An 18,095-nucleotide genomic window follows, 5' to 3' on the forward strand; every position below is an offset into this window, starting at 1 on the left:
ATTTAGGTATAAATTCAGAGTAGCTGGTACTTTTACTGGGAGTTAGTTTCCACTGTATGTGCATTACATTTTCAGTTTAAACAGAAAGCTAGAAGCTTTTTTTATTTATAGTTAAAGTTAAACTGAGCAGCGCAGTGGGGTCATGAGTACTTTTACTGAATGGTATTTTAAAGTATATTTTGCTTACTTGAGTACTTTTTAAAAGGTAAAAAGCTGCATTTTATGTAGATGTGGCTGTGCTGTGATCCAGAAGCTCTTTATTTGACCATATTATCCTTCCATACACACTTCATTTTCACGTCATTTCGTTAAAACATTGAAACCACTGAAACTATTTAACTTTCTATTTAGTCGTTTGTGTGCTTTAGAGCCTAGTGGTGGCACATTTACTCTGAAGTATTGGATGATTAAAGTAAGTACACTTGTGAAAACTTTTACTGCTTGAGGTCTTGAATATTTTCCATTGTATACAACTTTAAACTTTTTGGTACGGCCTGCTAGATTTGTTACTGAGCAGCTATGGTGTCTCATACGTCTATAGATGTTTAATTCGCTCTCAGTTTCATAGCAGTTTAATAACAATCATGAATCTGAAAATAGAACAGATATACTGTCAACATATCCCTATGATCGATGGTGAGTACAAGACCGTTCTCATATCTATGCTTGGCTGTGTCGGAGTGTTGTGGCAGTAATGACTTCTGAACTCATCAGCCGTGATGTTATGCTGATAATTAAGGAAGTGAGAGGAGAGCCAGTTCTCCTGAAGAGCAGGAAGTGAAATCATTAAAGCTCGACATATGACATTTAAGTTCATGTAAAATAAAGGCAGTGGTTTCATAAAGTTGTTTTATCCAAACCAGTAAAGTGTATTTATATTTTGTAGTACTTAATATACAGTTTGTAGAGATCTGTGTCAACATAAAAGTTTCTTCTGTTTCTTCTGCTGATCACTGACATTAAAGCCTCATTAAATCTACTTGATTAAAGCATGAAACCCTCTTGCAAAGCACTGCACCTTTGTGGATAGTAGACCATGACTACTTTTTTATATGTAACATTGCGCCCCCTCTCCTGGCTGTAACCCCACACTGACAATTTTGATCTCAGTCTGCGATGCAGAATTAGATGAAACATATGTTGCATAAAAAACCTTACCTGCTCAGTAGAAAGTGCGTCTGTACAGGAGATTTGAGTCAAACTCTGGCTGCTCACATGTGTCCGTCTGATGCGTCAGGATCGGCAGCGCGGGAAAAGCTTCAACTGTGTGACGTTTGTATCTCTGGTATGCTGTCATAGACTGGTAAAATCAGGTGGTAAAGGAAAGTCCATGTCTTAATCTTGCTGAAAAAGTCTGGTGTTCTGTCTACTTTATCATCCGTGTGGGCTTTTTTGACTGCCGTTGTCCATTTGGAAGACTTGGCACAGGATGAGGTTTTTTTTTGCATACAGCTGCGAGGAGTCGTCGTTTCCAGAGATGCGAGTCAGATGAAAAGCCTCCTGTTGAATTGTGTGGTCTTATATTATCCAGGGTGTGTGCAAAGCTGCTGGTGGTCTGTCCTTCGTTTAGAGGCTTGCAGGGTTTTTATATCTGGTACAATCCTCAAGAATCCAAAAGTGGAGAACCGGTATGGTCTCTCTTGAAGCACCATGAGTTGATAGTTTAAAAATCGCTCCACTTGCTGGGTGTTGTATTAAGCCATACTGCTGGCTTACTGGTTAGTCACACACTCAGGTGAATCCAGCTTATTAGGACCCGGAGAGTCCTCAGTGAGTGATGGGAGCTCCTTGCACATACTGGTGGCAGGGACGTAAAAGGGCCGGTGTGCTGGTCTTTGCGGACGTGCCACCAGTGCTCATTAGTCCTTAGAGACAGGATGGTAACTCTCATTAGGCTTGATGATAAACAAGACGACCATCCTTCGCTTTGTACTCATAGTCGTAATGCACTGACACAAGCTCCATGCTCCGGTGCACCACGTGGCCTCTGTGTTAAGGTGCTGCATCTTGGAGCTGGAAATAAAGGAAACGTGGAAGTTCGTGTGGCTTTTGTAAATGTGGTTCTCACACTCACACACACAGAACACACAGACACACACACTTCCACCTACTGACACATGCTACAAAATCTTTTCAACCTTGAATCATCACATGTTTGGGGTCCTGGGAATAAACATGGGCCCCTATGCACAAGACCCACCTACCCTATACCTTATACCTTTACATTTACCTACACAAGTCTTGTTTTGTGTCTCTTTGTAGTGGTTTGTGTCTGCGTTGTCTCTTTGTAGTACGTTTTGTTCTCTTGTAGTCTGTGTGTTCTTTTGGAGTTGTTTTGTGTTCTTTGCAGTCGTTTTGTGTCTTTGTAGTTGTTTGTGTCTCTTTTGCAGTCGTTTTTGTGTCTCTTGTAGTTGTTTTGTGTCTCGTTTGAGTCGTTGTGTCTCTGCAGTTTTTTGTCTCTTTGTATTGTTTGTCTTGTATCGTTTCTTTTGTCTCTTGCTTGAGTCGTTTTGTGTCTCTTTGCAGTCGTTTTGTGTCTCTTTGGCAGTCGTTTGGGGTCTCTTTGCAGTTGTTTGTGTCTCTTTGCAGTCGTTTGTGTGTCTTTGCAATCGTTTTTGTGTCCTCTTTTGTAGTTGTTTGTGTGTCTTTTGCAATTGTTATGTTTGTCTGTTGTTGTCTTTATTCACACTGAGGCTGTTTTGTGATAGTTTGTATGCTTTGTGGTCATTTGTGTCCTTTGTAGTCACTATGTGTCCCTTGAGGTAGTTTGGTGTCTCCTTATATTGCTTTGCATCTCTTTATTGTCCTTTTTTGCTCTCTGTAGCTTTTGTGTCTCTTGGTCGTTTGTAGTTGCGTCTCTTTGTGTAGTTTGGTCTTGAAGTCACTGTACATACAACTCATCGTAGCTGTTTTTGTGTATCGCTCTGTGGTCATTTTCGTCTGTCGTTAGTCATTTTTGTGACCATAGTGTAGCCGTTTTACGCCTCTAAACAAGAAATCTGTGTAACTTGGTCTGAGAGTATGAATGTAGGGCTGGCGAGAGGCAAAGCCTCTATTTCTGTGCACAGGAGCAGACAGGAAGTTGTTTCCATTTGCTGCAAAAACAAATCTAAAACTTACTGTCAGGCCACGTTGTGCCAGAAGAAAACTGCTTAGCCACAAAACAGGAAGCCTGCACCTACCTCACTCGGCGTCATCTGATGTCGCCTAGCAATCTCGGTTTGCCATATCAGGCAATGTTTTTATCCATGAATCACCAGTGTATTTACAGCTTCATCGCCTAGAGCACAGATAATGCAAAGAAACAACAAGATCCAATGGTCACAGTACTTTAAATAAAAGTTTGTTGTGGTCAACTAACATTCAGATTTTATATTGAACAAGTGAGTAAACATATACAGAGTATAGGTACACATAAAAGTGACAAATAAAAACAAACAGACTGGAAAAAACAGTCACAACATGCGGAAAATTACCGTACTCATCTCTATGACTCATTTCCAAGTTAAATTAAATAAATAATGTACAAATTTCAGAATATCACATGTCAGTTGTTAGTTTCAGATCATTTTACAAAAGAAAGGGTAGAGTCAGCGCAGCTCTGATGAATTAAAAAACGCTTTCAAGCTAAAAAACCTAGACTCAACAGTAACAGAAATCACATCTCGAGCCACTCACCTTGACGCTCCAGTGTGGGAGAACATTTTGTCTATGCCTGATTTTTGTTTCCCCGTCATCGGATTTCTGTCACAACGACCTTGAAGCAGGTTTTTGTATCTAAGGAGTCGCAGAGCTCAAACTGCTTGCTTATATTGCTTCGGCTCGACTACCACCGCGCCTTGTTTCCTGTTCTGCGTGAGCTGAGTCCGGTGCTCAAAGAGTCATGCCCGATACATAACAGCACTAAAAGCCACAAAAAATGGAAGTGTGACTGGAAGAGATACTTCCCAGTGTATTATCATATTTGCGTATATTAATATATTGTGTATTTATATATCTAAGGTTTGCAGTTTGATGATATCATATTTACGTCACATACTAAAAATGTACACACAATTGTTAAATAAAACAGATATAGGGTCATTATTTGTTTCAGTTTAAGCAGATGAAGCAGAAGAAAAGACTTTACAACTGATAAACACATGTTACAACTGTTACTGTAAAACAAGACCATTCACCAGTCAAGAAACCACAAGGAAGTCTATTTGTAATAGCATGTTTGCTGTTTGCAGAGCTTTGCTTCACCATATATGGGGCATGTGTAGTCCGTGCGGGATTCTAGGTCAAATATCAACCATGCACTTCACAAGTCAATGATAACTTAAACAGCGTGTCTGTAATAAAGGAGGATTATTTTACAGCATATATATATAGATTAAAATATATTTAGAATTTAGACTTGATATTGTTACTCCCTGTGCAATAACCCTGTGTGCCAATCATGCCATAACCTTAAATTATTATTCTCACTGTTTACATTCATTTTTTGTGTAAATTTGTCACTAATAAACAATCTACAAATGTTTTTTTGTACGTAATACAGACAGATAGATAGATAGATAGATAGATAGATAGATAGATAGATAGATGATAGATAAGATAGATAGATAGATAGATAGATAGATGATAGATAGATAAAAAATTTAAATTGACCCAGTAAACATACATTAAAAATAACCTATGAAAGATAAATCTAATTGAAATTAACCTGTGCAAAAAGAATTATGTATATATATTATATATATATATTATTATCTACAGTAGTTGTTTATGTGTAATTTTTCAGCTTTTATCATGTTAGGTCTGTGGGCGTACATTGAGAGTGAAACCAGAGTCACATTCATTATATACAAACCGTAACCAACAACTATTGCTCTTCTTTTACAAATCAAATATTTACATACGGCACCAAAATTCCAAATTCCACACACATACATGGTGATATTACACTAAATCTACTTTTATTTAATTATATGTTTATACTAATAGACAGACTCTTGGATTTATACATTGTTTTTTCTTTTACATATGAGGAAGCCCCGCACTAGGCAGGGACATCAAAAAATTAAGTTGAACTCATATTGTTCCTCTCCACGAACAACTTTAGTAAAAGGCGAAAGATTTAACGATCTGAAGAGAAACATGGAGTGTACTGTCTGTCAGGGAGAGCTGCTGAGCGGGTCAACATCCCCGACACACACCTCTCAGTGACGGGGACACAAACATATTTTATGTTGTCTATAAACTACTTAATAAACATATGGCGCGGTAAACTACGCGAAAACGTTAAGAGTTATGTAAAATATTAATATTTTGATTTAAACAGATTTAACAAACGTTTTTTTAAACAAACCTTGGCGCGGTGCATGACGGGTAGGAACGGTTACTTCGGCGCGTTGAGACGTTTAAACTTAAAATAAAATAATAATAAATATATAATTGTCTAAAAAGTTATTATTATTAACTGCTGAGTTTAAATCAATAGAAAAATCAAAGTAGATTTTAAAAAAATAGTAGAAATCGTGATTTAAAAAAAATACGTCCACAAAGAGAGATGATTCCCACCGAGTACTTCCGGCTTCGTACAGGAAGCTGTCCTAAACAAAGAGTCGTTTTTTTACATTTACCGTTTAAATCAGCTCGAATTAAATAAAACAAACGTCCATGAAGCATTTTAATCTTCCTAACGCTACATTCGTTACATAAAATAATGTATATATTTATTTTTTAATCAATTTTTTTCACACTGAGGTCGTTCCCTATGATGAGAGTGCACACTCAACGGTTCGCAAGACAAACAGCTTGTTGACAGTAAAGTCGGCCTTCATGGTCCTTGAATGCACCACGCTTACTTTAAGTGGTTTTAGCTTGTATTGAGGAGTTTGTTCCACTAAAGCTCAGACAACTGAAGAGCTGAATGCTTTTAAATCCATGTTCAAAGACTTACAGCAGTGTTTCTCAATCCTGCTCCTCGGGGACCACTGCCCTGCATGTTTTAGATGTTTCCTCCTCCACCACACCTGATTCACATGAGTGTCTCGTTATCAGGTCACTGCAGAGTTTGATGACGAGCTGATCATCATCTCTAAAATATGCAGGGCAGTGGTCCCCGAGGACCAGGATTGAGAAACACTGACTTAGAGAATGAATCATCGAGGTGATTTCATGGCTTGTGTTTTACTTTCAGCATTTTTAGACTGCTACATGTTGTAACATTGTCTGTGTGTCTTGCCTGCGAGCACATGGCAGGACTTTAAAAGTCCTTCAGAGTACAAAGAAATACGTTGGTGTCAATTTTCTGAGAACTGAGACTACAGAAAAAAGAAGTTTCATACACTGGTTGTTTCAGGATTAAACACTTCCAGAATCGAATGTTTTCACTTCTCTAACTTTTGATTTTTTGCATCGTCGTATGATCCAACAACTCAAAAGACAATCTCAGCTTGAATGAAGTGTGGTGTTTTTGTTCCTTGTGGTTCGAGACGACACACCGGTTGACTTTAAACATAGATGAGGTTTATTTGTGGTAATGCCACACATTCGTTATAGAATCTGAAAAATTACAAAAGAGAGAACTGACAACATGTTCATCAGCGTCATTTCCTACCTACCTAACAGTAAATAAAATAAGTCACGATCAGAATGTTAGAAGTACAAACAGACAAATGGCAGTTTTGTGCAAACGAAAACACAATCAATACTGAGTGTGTCAGAAAATACAGTTCAACATCAAACTGGCAGGTCGCTCTGTGTGAATGTAAAGAAGCTCTGAGGTGGAGCTCTCATGCAGCACTCTGAACAAACAGGTTAATGCGTCTTTGTTTCATTTTCTTCATTAGAAATCAGAACTGGAGCTGATAAACCGCCTCGTTTTTTAAAAACCAGGCTGATGTTACGGACAAATCACCGAGCAGCAACGGCACTCTAGACCACAAATATACTTTACAAACAGATTTATTTTTAAAAAGAAGAAGCCACCGCATCTTTGGCGCACCGCGACGTGAAGTCACCTTGGTCCGTCTTCATCCAAAAAAAAAGAAAAAAAGGACTGATTGGTTCTACTTTTTTTGGTCATCTGTTCAAATATAAATATAGGTCAATATTTTATTATAAAAATAAGGCAAGTTTAAACCACGTCTGTCAGCCTGTCGTGCATTTTTCACTGTCCACAAACACACAAAGCGTCGTGTGGTGGTTCATATTCTCGTGCACCAGGCTGGGCTGCACAGTGAAGACGTCGTCGTCTTCATAGCCGTTATCAAAAAGGAGCTTGTGAGAGACAGAAAAAAAAAGTGTCTGTGTGCAGCTTTTTTTCAGTTCAGATGGCCTTGACATCGATAAGGAGACCCTGCTGGGCCCCTTGCCTCAGGTTCTTGATCCCTTGCAGCTTGCGGCCGTGGAGTGTGAAGCGAGACCAGGCAGCCAGCTGCAGCAGGGCACAGGTGATAGGCACGAACACCAGCATGTAGAAGCAGCCCAGGCGCAGAGGCGGAGTCCCTGAGCCGGAGGCAACGTCAGGCACGGAGACCAGAGAGTCCTTCACAGGTTCCCTCTCAAAAATATCATAACCTGGGGACGAGACAGACTTGATTTTAGACTTTTTAAAGAGGAATCATATGAGAATCCAACTACAAAAGAAGATCCTACATTTACTTGCTTTCTTCTCATAGTTAGAGGAGAAGGTCGATAACGCTGACGTGTGTGTTTACTAGAAAAGAAAAGAACTTCCCATAAAGACTCATGGCGAGCAGACAAAGCCAGCTCATCCGGTTAAACACGTTGTGCAAGTTGCACTCGCAGTCCTAGTTTTAAATGTTTCCAACACGTGAATTGATCCATTTAACTGATCATACATAGTCACAACGAAAACACGAAGGCGGCAGCAACTTAAAACAAGTTAATCATGTGTGTTCCCGTCTGTACCTGTGTAAACACACAGCAGCCAGGTGCCGATCAGAGGGGCGAACGTCTGGCCAGGTTTGGTCAACAAGGCAACCATCCCGAAGAGGAGCGCCGAGGCGGCCTGCTGACGCCGATTGACCACAAAGTCCTCGTCCACCAGGTCGGAAATCACCAGCTTCAGCAGCTTGCACGTCCCCTCCGTAAACACCCGGTTACTGGAAGGAAGAGAAGTGGATTATCCGTCATTATGTCCGTTTGTTTCATTATGTTTCAGCTGGCATGCTGAGGTGTGCCTGCCACATTACGCGGTGTGAAACGTAGTGACAGATGTGTTACTCGTGCGGCTGATGTGAGTGTATCACCTCGGCCTGCACAGCCAAAAGCATTCACACACGGTTGACCACCGCTGTAAGAGTGAGGTCTGTAACCACAGACACTCCATCAGGGTTTGGCTGCCAAGTGCTCGAGAGAGCTGCTGTTAACTAAAAGAGTATATCTGATATCAATAATTAAAGAAAATGCGCTGTGTCACTCATTTCTGTGGAGTTTTCTCTCGTTTTGAGTTAATTACACCCCAAATCTCCTTTTTTTTTCAAGTTTTTTCTCCTCTTACCTGACACAGAGGTCTACAGATTATGTTTCACAGATTTAAAAGCTTTTTTAATCAATTTCAGGCAACACAACTGAAGCACGATTGCTCATTTCCACAGTAAAAGGAGGCACAAGTTTTCTTTTGCAAAGAAAAGTCTTGGAAATTGGATTACTACTTTGTTGTCCACGATGTGCGTTTGTGTATTCAGCCGTCGTGCGTGACCGTACCTCGCGATGAAGATGCACAGCAGATAAATGTGGTCAGCCCCTGCCAGCAGCATAGCCACACTGAGTCCCAGCTTGAGCATAAACAGCCAGCGGATAACCTGGTAAACCCCGTAACGCTGGCACAGTGTCAGGAAATACAAGTTGTTGAGGTGAGGGGCAATGTAAGAGACGCCTGCGTGGGAGCAGAAGCAGAGCTTTAACAAAAAAACAAATCAATGAGCAGAAAGAAAAGTAAAATACAGAAAGATGGAAAGCAAATTAATATAAAAACAGAAATCTATCTATCAGTCCCTGATGATTTAGGAGATATTAAACAGAACACCACTTCACACCTTTGTTAGCTTTAAATCTAGTGATTCAGCCACTAAAATGTGCTTAGAATATAAAAACCTGCATCCTGCCAGTAGCTGTACACCTTCAGGTAAAAATCACATTTCATCTTGCCGTTAATTTCCTATAATAATGCTCTAGCTCGACTAAAAACACTCTTACCGAGTAAGATTGAACCTGTGGAGGCAGAAATATTGTCGGACAGCAGGTGCTCCAGGAAAAGAGGGAAGAAGTTGCTGTTGAAATGGCAGTGAAACACCTGCAGGGGGAGCAGAGACGACAAGATCATTTACCTGTGCGCTGACTTTAATCTGTAAGAACATATTATTTATAAATCTTACCTGAACGAGGTTCATGGACACGAACCACATGAAGTTCTTGTGTTTAGAGAGCTGCTTGAGGTACTGTCTGATGGTGACCGGGCTTTCTGGATGGGTAAGTGGAGCGTGGCCAACGCTCAGCCTGAGGCAGAGCAAAAGAAAACAAGGGTGAGCTAAAGCACAAAAACATCTCAGAGACATTCCAGTCCTTTAGAAGCTCCTTACTCTTTCAGCATCTGCGCTTCATCCTGTCGACGGACCTCCTTCTGGAAACGAAACCGAAGCAGCCGAGACACCAAGAAAAAGCCCAAGACGGAAAAAGCTGCCAGCGTCACACAGAAGAGACGGAAGGAGTAGAAATCCTCCTTGTCCCAGAAGGAGTAAGACAGAAAGACGGAGAAGGAGCCCAAAGCGCTGAACACGGAGCAGTGGAAGTTGAGGCGCGTGCGGTCGCTGGCGGACACGGCGAGGTCGGCCAGCAGGGCGCTGTGGTGGAGGTCCACCATGGTGAGGAAGCCGTCGTACAGACACAGGCACAGAAGGAACTGTAGTCCCGGTCTGGCCCACGCCACCCAGAAGGCCAGGAAGGACAGAGCGAAGAGGGGGCCATTCGTGGAGAGGGCCTTCAGGCGCTTTAGCACCACCTCTGGGGTCGTGATCGGAGAGCCTGACCTGGAAAAACAAACGAAAGATGAAACTAACCAACAGTAACGAGATAAAAACACGTTTGGTAATGATTAAACGACTTCGGGGTGCAAGCGAGACACGAGATGAAACATATTTAAATATTCTCAAGACATGGGAGTTGGGTTTGTCACTTAAGCACGGCTGGATAAACCAAAATTATCATAAAGGGCGAATAAATAAATAAATAAATAAATAAAAAGGGGAAATGGTGCACGCCCTGCTGACGAACACATCCACTCTTTGACGTCACGGCCTCACGGCAATAAAGAGTTATGGTTTGGTTAATGATAAGCAAATGCAAACACAGAAGGCCGCCGCAGCAGCTGATAACTTTGCATGCGCACGGCTGTAATAATAATGTCTTTGCTTTAAAGAGGACGTCAGAATGAGGAAGAGGATTTCCTGTTTCAGAAAACATGACGAGCTTTTTCATCAGCAGACAGCAGGGCTGTGTTTTTACACGTCGCGGGATCGAGTCGATCGTGTGGCGTCGACTCCTAATTGCTGCTCTTAAGAGATAGAAACTGTCGCTTCTCCGGCGTGTCACGAGCCTAATTTAGGAAAACTGATTTAAATATTTACATGGTTGGAAAGAAGGAGGAGGAGGAGGAGGAGGAGGAGGAACGGTGACACTTACTGAGGAGAGCTGAGGAAGGAGCGATCACTCAGCCAGCCGAAGAGAGGGTCGTTCAGACTGTTCCATATCAGGAAAATTGTCTGTGGAGCAGATAACAACACTGAATACAATAATACGTGATGTCAAGAACTCACGTGACGTTAGTAGCTGTTTGAATCATATATTAAAAGGACAGCAGGACAATTTATTGTTTGTAGTCTGTCAAATTACTCAAAAAATACATTTTTCATAACATATATACACTCTTCTCGTCACCTGGATGTTTAGATCTTCATCCCAAATCATTTTAAAGACAGAAAACCGTGTTAACAACACTGAAGTGCTACATTTCAAGCCTGGGCGTCAAGTCACTCACCTCTCCCACCCAGAAGGAGACTTTATCGATCTTGTAGATGGACACAAACGTCTCCACGTAGTAGAGGAGGAACACATTGTGCAGGATGGATGTAAACAAGGCCAGAGAGCCGTAGAGCACAGCGGTAGAGAGGACACCTTGCCAGCATGCCCAGACGCTCCTGCCCATTCTTCTTTTCCCTCAATCACTCGGCTCCGTCTTTGTCTCTCGGTGCCAAGCTGCAATCATCTCACGGCCTGGCCGACCCGGGGTCACCACCGCATCATAGCGCCTGCGAAAAAACAAAGAGGGATGAGGAACTGGCTCATCCTGAAGCACGAGCAAGAAATCGGAGATATTTCTGAGCACTAAATCATATCAACACGTCTCTGTCTTTGCACAGAGCAGATCAAAAGTGAGTTTTTTTCCAGTAGGTACTCATTAAAGTCGGTAAGCCACAGCTCCTTTCTCCTCTGGCCTCCGCCCAGCTGTGGTGTGTGTGCGTTGTCTGTAATTTCCCTCGGTTATTTTTAAAGACTACTCCTCTCTAACACGCCATAGAAAGCAGGTCTTCTTCACAGCGAGACGACAAAAGGAGAAAGTCACACGATACTTCTTTTATCGTGCTTCACGATAATGTTGTCTCATCTCCTCCACATTGTTTCACTTCCCTTAATAAACGTCGCACCCCCACGGGAGAGGAATTCACTTTAAAAACACCGAGAGGCATCTGACTTCACACCTGACTCCTACGAGTTCAGGCTTGCCTCGAATATCTCCAGCGAGGACGGACACAATAAGGCGATGTGATACTTTCCTGAGCCACAATGTGATGTGTAAACCACCCGGGCTTCGTATCAGATTTCCTATCAGCGGCGAGGATTTGGGATGACTCCCAGCCGGTATCACGTCGCTGACACATTTCTTACTAAAATCAGAAGTGGGTCTACTCGGCAACAGCGAGGACGTGGATCTGCAAATATCCGATTCATGCCTTCATGGAGATTTTTCCTGGCAGGAAATCTGGGTCGTATTCACTCTGATATGAAAACCAAACACGATGACACCTGATCTCTCAACACAGATTGACAAAAACAAACATCTGACATGTTATTTAACACCTGTCGCACACATTTAAATTCAGATTAATGCAACAAATCAGTTCCATATCAGGAAAACTGTCTGTGGAGCAGATAACAACACTGAATACAATAATACGTGATGTCAAGAACTCACGTTTGATGACTTTAGTAGCTGTTTGAATCATTTTTATTGTATTTTAAAAGGACAGCAAGGCAATTTTTTGTTTGTAGTCTGTCAAATTACTCAAAAAATACATTTTTTTTTCTTCAAATCCTGCTTTAAAAACGTGTCTGACTGTGTCAGTGAGCTGCTCCAGGTCAAAAATCAGTCATAAATAATAAATAACATAAAGCTCCAGGTCAAAAATCAGTCATAAATAATAAATAACATAAATAAACTGAATATATTTCACCACTTTAGGTGCCAAACATACAAAATTTATAGCTTGTCTTTAAAAAGAACAATTAGTAATCATAATTAATTACAAACCGACGTTTTTTTTTAAACCAGAAAGCCACTAAAACAGCCTCCACATGTTGGGTAGCAGCGCTCATTAGCACGCCGGCTCATGGCGCTCGGATTCGGCTTGAGAGCGGAGCGAACCCCCGCTGACTGTTAGCACCGGGCTAGCTCTGGTTAGCTGGTTAACGGTTAACCAGATTAACAACCAGCTTCAGGTGAGTTTGTAACCAGGCGGAGAGGCTGAGACTTACCGTGTGAGGAGAGGGTCACCACGCCGGACTAACTCGTGTTGTAGCTCGGTGGTTGGTGCTGGTGGAGGTGGTGGAGGGGAAGCTAACTCGCTCGGGCTCCTCTGGTCGTCGACAGCCGCGGACTGAAGCTCGACGAGCGGACAGACACGTCAGTCAGGCGGGTACTCACATCCGTGAGAGGCGGCGCAGATAAACAAAGAGATACAGCGCCACCCAGAGCCGAGACCTCCACCTTTAATAGATAAATACATAAATAAATAAATAGATAGATAGATAGATAGATAGATAGATAGATAGATAGATAGAGTCTCTATTGTGTTGTCTTATTAGACAGTGAGAATCTTCATTAATTAATAACTTTATCAACATTTAAACATGCAATTGCAATTATTACCCTTTAGATTATTAACATTAATTACTGTAGACCTTTTATTAACCTTTAATTACATCATGTAGAAACTTACCCAAGATAGTTATTAACAGTTATATGTGCAGACTTGATGTTTAATTAATAACAGTTATAAGTGCAGACTTAATGGCTTGTTTGCAGACACTAGATAGATAGATAGAAAGAAAGAAAGAAAGAAAGAAAGAAAGAAAGAAAGAAAGAAAGAAAGAAAGAAAGAAAGAAAGAAAGATAACAGTTATAAGTGCAGACTTGATGTTTAATTAATAACATATGTGCAGACTTGATGGTTTGTTTGCAGACACTCTTTATCAGTGACATTATTTATTTCTAATTGATTTGTATTCAGTGTTATTTTTAAAGGCCAGAGAGCATTTTTAGGGATTTATCAACTGCTAACGAAGATAGATAGATAGATAGATAGATAGATAGATAGATAGATAGAAAGAAAGAAAGAAAGAAAGAAAGAAAGAAAGAAAGAAAGAAAGAAGGAAAGAAAGATAACAGTTATAAGTGCAGACTTGATGTTTAATTAATAACACTTATTAGTGCAGACTTGATGGCTTGTTTGCAGACACTCTTTATCAGTGACGTTATTCATTTCTAATTAGTTTGTATTCAGTGTTATTTTAAAGGCCAGAGAGCATTTTTAAGGATTTATCAACTGCTAACGAAGAGTAGATAGATAGATAGATAGATAGATAGATAGATAGATAGATAGATAGATAGATAGATAGATAGATAGATAGATCATATAGCCTTAACTGCACTACTCACTCTATACAAAACTTTGTTTGAGACACATATTAATTATTGTAATGTCATTTGGTGCAACACTTATCTGAAAAGGTTAGAAAGCCTTCAAAAAAAGATTATTATATTGTTATTATTAACTGTTTTTGGTCTTCCCTGGTTGACTGATTTAAATCTATATCATAATGTCTGTGTGATGCATCAAATCATTCATAAAACTAACCCTAGACCCATGTGTGCTGGTTCCGGTTTGTGGTCCTCGGGATGCATATGATACCAGGAATAAACATCTAATCACTGGGGAAAAATGGTGAAATCCACCTTCAAGAAAAAGCTGAAAATTAAACTAATTCATTCTTATATGTAGAGAGAGAGCTGCAACCTCTGATAAAGCTGCTGTCAGTATGTATGGGGACCATGTTCGTCTAATGTCTGTTAATGTTCTATGTAGTTTATTGTTTTTGTTCTGCATGTACACAGGCTCCTGATTGACACACACAGGTATATAATCTTCTTTTCTTTTTAAGTTTAAACAATGACAATTACTGGATCAATATGCTGTTAAGAAAGAAAGAAAGAAAGAAAGAAAGAAAGAAAGAAAGAAAGAAAGAAAGAAAGAAAGAATAAAGTACTTGTGCTTTACTTTTCAGAGGGAGACTGTACTTTTTTTTTTTTACTGCACTACGTGTATATGGTAACTAGAATGAGTCACTTCAGCAGCAGGTGTGATCTTACCTGGGCTAATTAACACACCTGGGGCTCATCTGTAATCAGTACATACCACAAAGAACAACAATACTATCACCTAGTGGTTACATCAGACATTACATGCATAGATATACACAGATAGTAGAGAACTTAAAGGGTAATTCTCGCAGTTACATGTATTCCAACACAAATAGGCATAAGGTAGATATGTATTAAAGGTCCAGTGTGTACAATTGTCCAAATTTAGTAGTATTTATCGGCAGGAATTACCTTACCCTTACCCGATCTACTTATTTTATTTATCTGAATTTGGCAGCCAGAGTTTTTCTTACATGCTTGGAAGGAGGGTGAGGTATGTGAGAATATTTATTTGGTTGGCAATCTGCAACTAGGTGCTACTAAATCCCACACACTGGACCTTTAAAGTGACTACAGTATAAAAATAGAAGAACATATAGCTCTGTCCATGTAAAAGTATAAGCTTCCTCCCACAGTCCAAAGACCTGTAGGTGTGAATGGTTGTTTGTCTCTATGTGCCCTGTGATGAAGTGGTGACTCATCCAGGATGTCATCTGGGATGGGCTCCAGCACAACCATGACCCTGATGAGGAGAAACAGTTACAGATCATGGACTTACAACAGAGTATTTCTACACGGTGGTGCTGATACTTTTACTTCTTACAGTACTGGTGGAAAACTAAAAATAGCTGCTGTATTGTATGTACAATCTTCTTCCAGTAGCCGTGCAACATCTGTGTTACAAAATGCTCTGGCATCATGCCATGTTATTTAGTTTGTATGTTCCCTCGTGTGGCGTTGAATCAGGTCAGCTTGTTCAGTTAACGTCTTGTTTAGTTCTACTGAGATCATATTTCACTGTCATACCTATTTGTTTATTGATTATTACTTCACAAATACAGACAGACTCGTATAGACTCATATACAGACTCTGTATGTTGTTAGTCATTGTTGTGTTTAATATATTTACCTGTTTTCACCTTACAGGTTCTGTTATCCAACAGTACATTTCATTGACAGAACAACAACCTTTATAAATAGATGAATTTCCATGAAAGAGAATGGATTTGTGTCTTTCTATCTACCTACTTGTACTTGTACCTATCCAATACACATTTGATCTTATTTGTGTGAGTTTAAAATGATAGAAACAGTTAATAATCAGTGTTTCTGTATGTGTAAACAGAAAATACTGAATAGAAGTACGAGCCGGTTGTCCCTGAGCGTCCTTCACGTTGGTCTCATTTGATATGAAAAAGATTTTCTTGTCGTTGTAAATCATTTTTCATCTTTTCAGTCAGTAAGATTTTTGTTTTTATTTTATTTATTTGACAGAATACTGTGAGGTGAGTGGTGTATTCATTTATTCATGCACTTGAACATCTTTCGTAATCACCCATTTAAAAGTCTGACGATCAAACTTAACAACATAACATCTGAAACTAATTTAAATTTCTCATAAAGTTCTCACGTTATGCAGTAAATATTTCCATCTCGGCATCAGTCAAAGTGTTAAGTCCTGGAAGAGTGTTAGACCATCCGAATATCTTCTTCTGGCTCATGAATCTCCTTATTGTTAAACAATTATGAGGAAAGAAACAGGAGATATTAAATGTACTTGTAAATTAGACTGCTGTCCTGAAACATCTCTATGAATAAAATTAATTTCCATGAATGAATAAATAAATGTAAGAAAACATCTTGAATTTGTGTCTTTCTGTGTTTTCTCCAGCAGAGGTCAGTCAAAAGACACAGATCACATCATAAATTACAGTAAATTCAGTTCAATCGCAGTTTTGTTAAAAATTTTCCAAGCAACCTTAAGACACAAAAACATGTCTATAATATTTATAGAGAGAAATATCGTGACATTATTGTACTTTATTAGTTATTTGCACCTATGAAGTACAGTCCATGCTAAGATACACAACCATAACAGTGACTAACAGATATTATAAACACATATATTCATATATTATGGTCTTATAATGATCTTAATAAGGTGAAGTGTTAAACAACAGTACGTTACATGAAGATAATCTTATATGGGCTATTATTCCAGTGTGTGTGTGTGTGTGTGTGTGTGTGTGTGTCACAAGGGAGTGGGGGGAGTCTTGGTCCTGTGTGTGTGTGTGTGTGTGTGTGTGTGTGTGTGTGTGTGTGTGTGTGCACTGGGTAACTGCAGCAGCAGCAGAGGAGCTCGGTGTTTCGTCGCGGACACACGGATTCAGAGGATTTCTGTGGAGTCCGGTGAGCAGTCAGGTGAGTCAGTGTTGCTACTGAACCTTCTTCTTATTCTTCTTATCATTATTTTATGAATCATGTGTTTCTTCCACTTTCCTCTCTCTGTGTGCGTGAACCCGCACCCAGGTGAGGCTGATTATCAAACAGTGGTGCGGGGATGTTTGTCTTTTTTTTTTTTTTCTTCTCCCCCACCTCAGTGCTGCAGTCCAGGTCGGACAGGTGCACATGGGTGGATGTTTGCACGTTCATAGACTCCGTGTTTTGACTTTAAATCCACAGTGTGTGCTGATGCGTTACAGTTACTGATGCGTTACAGAAGTGTCGAGCTGATTGTTCTGTGTAATGTTGCCGTATGTTGCGTTTTAAAGGTGTTTTCTTGCCTCGCTGTTAGAACAAGTGGAGGTGAATGTAAGTTAAAAGAGTCTGTCAGACTGATTATCTGTAGTTTGTTGCAAAACTTCCCCATTAAAACTTATAAAACTGACTCTTAATTGGACCTGAACGAGTCAGAAATGAGTTTAAGAGATGATCCTCATAGGTCATCCTCTGTAGAAAGGCTTAATATTAATGCTTAATATGCCATTTACTGCTTAATACATCAGCCAGTGGTGGAGGAAAGACATCGATCCTTTGCTTGAGTGGAAAAGTGGAAATGTTATTAAAGTGAAATATAATGAGCAAAATGTGCTTAAAAGATGAGAAGTGAGAGCACTTATTATGCATTAAATAATTATGTCTTAATTTGTTAACAGTATGTTAGTAGATCTATTAGATTTATTGCTGATTGCTACAGTTCAGTCTGCATTAATCAGCATTTTCTATAAATTAATCAAATGTCTTAAATGTAAATCTTTTTAAAATAACTTTTAACTGCACTGTCACATAAAAGTCTCTTAAATAAAGTGGAGCAGGCGTGTAAAGAGGCATAAAATAGAAATACTCGTGCAGATACTTAAGTACTCGAGTAAATATAATCTGTTACTGAGTTTCTCACTTTCTAATGAAGTGGTTCAGACGCCCTCAAGGGTGAAAGGTCATCGGAGGTGTCTTCTTTGTGAATTAAAGAGCGACCTGAGACGACGAACACCAGCCACAACCTGGCAACACGTAGCTGATCTATAAAGTATTAATCTGCTCGCTG

General features: G+C 39.9%; 2 protein-coding genes and 1 non-coding gene across 3 annotated transcripts in view; 1 reads left to right on the forward strand and 2 right to left on the reverse strand.

Moving 5' to 3' along the window:
• Nucleotides 1–5,035: 5,035 nt before the first annotated feature.
• On the reverse strand, nucleotides 5,036–5,150 carry LOC113747923 (U5 spliceosomal RNA). The gene has a single exon (XR_003463995.1). It is a non-coding gene; the product is annotated as a U5 spliceosomal RNA (small nuclear RNA).
• Nucleotides 5,151–6,494: 1,344 nt separating this feature from the next.
• On the reverse strand, nucleotides 6,495–13,050 carry mfsd13a (major facilitator superfamily domain containing 13A). Its single transcript, XM_027289059.1, has 9 exons — nucleotides 12,826–13,050; nucleotides 11,051–11,321; nucleotides 10,696–10,775; nucleotides 9,597–10,043; nucleotides 9,393–9,513; nucleotides 9,214–9,310; nucleotides 8,722–8,893; nucleotides 7,924–8,117; nucleotides 6,495–7,569 (listed from the first exon to the last, which is right to left on the reverse strand). The coding sequence occupies exons 2-9, from the start codon at nucleotides 11,216–11,218 to the stop codon at nucleotides 7,319–7,321; spliced, it is 1,530 nt and encodes a 509-aa protein (XP_027144860.1). The 5' UTR covers nucleotides 11,219–11,321; nucleotides 12,826–13,050; the 3' UTR covers nucleotides 6,495–7,318.
• A 3,816-nt stretch (nucleotides 13,051–16,866) lies between these two features.
• Nucleotides 16,867–18,095, forward strand: part of sema4gb (sema domain, immunoglobulin domain (Ig), transmembrane domain (TM) and short cytoplasmic domain, (semaphorin) 4Gb) — a 35,445-nt gene continuing 34,216 nt past the window's right edge. Inside the window, exon 1 of the mRNA XM_010742754.3 lies at nucleotides 16,867–16,972. The gene's annotated coding sequence lies outside the window, so the exon portion shown is untranslated. The remainder of the gene's footprint in view (nucleotides 16,973–18,095) is intronic.

This window comes from Larimichthys crocea, chromosome XVI, assembly GCF_000972845.2.
Source record: "Larimichthys crocea isolate SSNF chromosome XVI, L_crocea_2.0, whole genome shotgun sequence".
NCBI classification, from domain to species: domain Eukaryota; kingdom Metazoa; phylum Chordata; class Actinopteri; family Sciaenidae; genus Larimichthys; species Larimichthys crocea.

Excerpts from the sequence above, each read along its gene's own strand:
- mfsd13a (XM_027289059.1), bottom strand. The coding sequence starts at position 11,218 with ATGGGCAGGAGCGTCTGGGCATGCTGGCAAGGTGTCCTCTCTACCGCT. Across the intron at positions 9,514-9,596 it reads GAAGCGCAGATGCTGAAAGA|GCTGAGCGTTGGCCACGCTC; the intron begins GTAAGGAGCTTC and ends GCTCTGCCTCAG. Across the intron at positions 9,311-9,392 it reads TGTCCATGAACCTCGTTCAG|GTGTTTCACTGCCATTTCAA; the intron begins GTAAGATTTATA and ends CTCCCCCTGCAG.